This window comes from Asparagus officinalis, chromosome 4, assembly GCF_001876935.1.
Source record: "Asparagus officinalis chromosome 4, Aspof.V1, whole genome shotgun sequence".
Classification (NCBI taxonomy): Eukaryota; Viridiplantae; Streptophyta; class Magnoliopsida; order Asparagales; family Asparagaceae; genus Asparagus; species Asparagus officinalis.
Genome location: NC_033797.1, coordinates 13603681 through 13608235, shown reverse-complemented (window position 1 = coordinate 13608235; position 4555 = coordinate 13603681). Strand labels below are relative to the sequence as shown.

At 37.7% G+C, this 4555-nt stretch overlaps 1 protein-coding gene across 1 annotated transcript; it reads left to right on the top strand.

Moving 5' to 3' along the window:
* LOC109836676 lies at positions 7-3921 on the top strand. The gene is made up of 4 exons (XM_020404649.1): positions 7-168; positions 1083-1307; positions 1496-1879; positions 3322-3921. The coding sequence occupies exons 1-4, from the start codon at positions 64-66 to the stop codon at positions 3793-3795; spliced, it is 1188 nt and encodes a 395-aa protein (XP_020260238.1). The 5' UTR covers positions 7-63; the 3' UTR covers positions 3796-3921.

Below are 4555 nucleotides of genomic sequence, written 5' to 3'. Positions count from 1 at the left end.
GGGTTTCTTGCGGCGGTGGCGGTTTGTGGGAGGAGGGAGCTGGCTGAGGTTGATGGAGGGAGGATGAGACTGGTTGGGGTTGGATTGAGAGGTTTGGTGCTCGGGTTGGTTTATGGGTTTGATTTTGTTTGGAGGAGGCGGTGGATCTTGAAGTTTCCTATCATTCAGGTGAAAATTGTTTGATGGTTTCTTTTTATGCATATTAATTAAGTGTTGGATGGAACTCGTTAGTTAAGTAATTGAGCTAGGCGGTGATTGTACTAGGGATATAGAATGGAGTAGGCACTCGTTGAATGTCTTTTTTTTTTTTTACTCTGTAGGGTTTATGGTGCTATGCCGATGCGCAGCGGTATCAAAACATTTAGTATATTAGTTAGGGGTTGATATCGGCGTGGTGTGTTAGGAAATGAGCCTTAAGCATTTGTGAATCATTGCGTTTTAAAAGCCTGGATTTTGAAGCGTTTGTAGGGTGTACGGTGAAAATTTGTTGTTGGGTTTGTTCTTTTTTGTGTCTAATAGATGTTTGATGAATTGTGCAAGTGAGAATTGTCATGTTTATGCTCATGATATCAAACGAGAAATAGTTATTTTAGTATTTTAGTGTTTATGGTATTATGTTGATGTAGAACAAGTCAAGACATAGTGTTGGAATGGTTATAACGCAGGTAGAACAAAAGATTGTTAGTTTGATGATAAATGATTGTGCGTGAATGCTTTGATATAACAGCATGTGGTTGAATGCTTTGGCATAACATTTTCTTTTTTTTTCTTTTTTTTGTGTGTATATATTCTGTGATCTTGTAAAAATTAGATGGTAATGAAGTAACCTATGGCTGGAAGTAGAAAAGAAAAGGAGAATGTAGATTGAAAGAAAATGGATGTGGTAGCTGATAGCTTGACTGCTAGCTGATGCTCCCTAAATGTTAACTCAACGATGAGGTCTTCAAAATTTCTATGTTGTAGTATGTTGCGGGTATTTTATCGTAGTGCTTGTTTATGTTCCGGGTAATTTATTGTAGTGCTTGTTTTGTTTTCTTTGGCCAACTATTCTGATGACTTTTTGCTTCTATTTACTTTTTCAGCGACCTCTGTTCTACAGCTTTAAAAGGGGGCTTCCTTTATCTGTCAGGCAAGCGCTGAAGCTATCAACTGTGGCGTTCATCTTTTCAACTGTACTTGCAACATTTCTGCCAGATCAATGTAAGAGGAAGAGCACAGTCTGGCAATTTGTTGTTCAGCTTTTCTATCTTTACATTGGGACATCAGCAATCTCTTTTTGCTGGGAACTAAGTCATCACTTACTTCAGGTTGGTTCTTCACAACCTCAACAAAGTGGTTTCTTCACAACTTCAGTGTACTGTTTAACCCATCTGGGCAATACACATCTTCTATTTACTATTTCATGCAACATTATACAACTCGTGTCAATTTAACTGCAATCAAGCTTTACTTTCTTTTGTTTCATCTCACGTAAACCCATGCGATCATGTTGTAGGTTGTGCACACAAGGAGGTTTTCTTTTGCGCCAGCACAGGGATCTGCTGCAGCAGAAACAAATCCAACTGAAATGCTCCTTGAAGCCCTGGAGCAAAGCAATCCAAGATCTCTCATGCAGTATCTAGCATATCTTGATTTATGTATGGTTAGTGAGAGTAACGTTGAACCATGGCGTAGAGCTGCCTTTTTTGAGGAAACTGGTGAAACTTACAGGAGAATTGTATCTGTATGTTTGAGGCCTCTAGAACAGTTAACGTCAAAGCTTGGGGAAGGTCTGGAAGGTACTTCTGGGGATAAGTCAGAATCATTAGCTCAGCAGTTGAATTCCCCTACTGATACTCATTTGGATTTAAAACTCCATGAAGCTCTTGATGACTTTCAGGTACTATCCTTGGTTTGTCATGGAATAGTCCAATTTTATTGGGAATTTATTTTAATTATTCACTTTTTGTACCTGTGCAAGCAATAGATGGAGAGAACCGACATGATTCTTCAGTTTGAATAGGAATTTTAATGTTATTGATTTTTATTTATATACTACGCATAGTCTAAAAAGACCCGAATTAGCTAGAGCATCAATACCAACACCCAATAGCATGCACATTATTTAAGCCTATCAATGTCATTTCACCTTACCTTAAACTCTTTGGTCTATGATACGTTCATAAGTAGGTTCATCATCGCTTTTGCGATGCGTCCAGATGTAGATGAATTACTAACAAGAATCAAACTGCTTGAAGGTTTCTGGATTGTTATAGGAACAAGGTCGCGAATAAAACAATTAAAAATTTGGGATGCTGGTCTCTGTGATATGGTGCAATAGTGTCCAGACCTGCTGGTCATAATTCTGTGATACTTTCCTGATGGCATGTTTTTATTAAAAGCAGAATATATTTCTTTTTGATATGCTAATATTTATCTTCATGAATTGGATGGTAGATGGTTGAACTTATTATGTTTCATCAATTTTAGTGGATCTTTCTTTTTGAAAGACTGCTAGCCATAATTCTGTGATACTTTCCTGATGGCATGTCTTTATTAAAAGCAGAATATATTTCTTTTTGATATGCTAATATTTATCTTCATGAATTGGATGGTAGATGGTTGAACTTATTATGTTTCATCAATTTTAGTGGATCTTTCTTTTTGGAAGACAAAACAAGATTTGATGGTTCATTATAATCATAATAATAACCTGCTTTTGTCATAATTCGTGCAACTATACTAATATCTTACTTGACAGTAGAAAATGTGATTTGTACTCATCTATGTTTCTGCACCGCTATCTAAAAATGCACATTTACATACTACTTTTCATTAAGGGGCTATTTGGTTGCCTGCAGTTTGCAAAAAGGGACAACCTTTTTGCAAAAACGAATTTCAAGCAACAATCCCAGTTGCAACTACACTTGAAAAAAGTTTGCAATCACAGGGTAATAAACAGAGCAGTTGCCATTGCAGCAAACCAAACAGCCTCTATACGCCTACCTAGTTTATACATGTATACAGGCATGCAGGCCTCCAGTCATCATAATATACATGCCAGGAAGCGGCAAAAACGATTAACTTCTTGATTACCTTCAAAATTAGGTATTCTTAACCTAGAATATACTATGAAATGCAACAAACAATCTCAACTTTGTTTTACCTTAGTGGGTTTCATTGGATCTACCTAAGGGCAAATGGATCATTGTAACAACTATACAAAAGTGTAGAGATTCTGAGCAACATGTCAAATGCTTTCATAGAAGCGGGGAAATTTTTCTTTTTTTTAATCATTTTGACACCTATAAATTTAAGGCTAACACAGCATTCTACCCACAGGTATGCACATGGAGTTCAAGGACATTGGCAGCACTAACTGCTCGTTCCCACCAAGAAGATAGATATGGAGTTGCTCAACTCACAGGTTGCAACACTGAAGTGGTCTCAACTTTACTCTCTACTGTGATAGCAGTCGAAGCTTGCTTAGGCAAAAAGACCAGCCCACAACCTGCACAGTTGATAGGTCCCGCAAGCATCAGATGGGCTACTACAAGCGCAGGAAGAAGAGACGGGCTTTCTATTGCTTTGCCTAAAAAGAGAGGAGGTGTGATTTATGATAAAGCTTTTGCAATGGCAGATGTCCTTAGAACTTCAATCTATCAGATAATATCAGCATTTGAAGTTGATATGCAAGCAAATGCTAAAGCCTTTGTCTTGGACAAAAATTGGGTCAAGGATGGCAAGCCTCTCTACGGCACTCGGGATATCCTTGTACAAAAGTTGATGCTTTTCTTGGGATTCAATGCCAACTGAAATTTTGGTTACGTTCATTTTGTTCCCCTCTTGAGAAGTAGCTGGGGGAGGAGAAGAATTGTTGTTGTTTGAGTTTTGTATTAATGGTTTTTCTCAAGGAATTTCAGGAGTTGGAGCTTTGTTTTATTACCTGAACTCCGTACGAGAAATCCATCGAAGAGGAATTTTTTTTTTTGGTGGGGGTGTTTTTGTTATTATGAAGTTAATTGGGTGGAGCTTTGAAGTTGCTATCAATGCGTGTAACGATCCCCCACACTACAAGCAGCTTGTATTATTGCAATGTTACATTATTCAAGCTTCAGTTGTAAGTTTCAACATATCTGATTGAAAAGTAAAGGCCACTTGGATTATGTGCACAGTCGTCGTATTTTTTTTTATAAACCGCCCTCCGTTAGGAAGAATGAACCGTGTATCAACCTGCTGATAAGATTTATGTGCGCTACTGAGTACTGCGGTCACCTGGTTACTCTTCCAATCCTGTATTGATGTGCAACTTATAGCGTAGTAACGTGATCAACATCGTTCCGTTCCTCCGATCGTTGGATACTGAAAATAGCTCTATTTAGCAGCAAAATATTTGTACTTGAATTATATGTGTATGTGCAGTGAAATAGGAACGCTAGGGTTATATGTTTATTTTACAAAATATAGCTATAATTACAGTGACAATTTTTGTGAAGGGTATAGAACACTCGCAAAGAGTAGGCATCCAAATACGTCTACAAGCGAACGATTTCATCCTGGGTGTTTGCTAATTATT

What these genes read in the sequence shown, in the direction of transcription:
- LOC109836676 (XM_020404649.1), top strand. Translation starts at nt 64, where the DNA reads ATGAGACTGGTTGGGGTTGGATTGAGAGGTTTGGTGCTCGGGTTGGTT. An exon ending in TGAAGTTTCCTATCATTCAG is followed by an intron (nt 169 to 1,082) that starts GTGAAAATTGTT and finishes TTACTTTTTCAG; the next exon opens with CGACCTCTGTTCTACAGCTT. An exon ending in TAAGTCATCACTTACTTCAG is followed by an intron (nt 1,308 to 1,495) that starts GTTGGTTCTTCA and finishes ATCATGTTGTAG; the next exon opens with GTTGTGCACACAAGGAGGTT.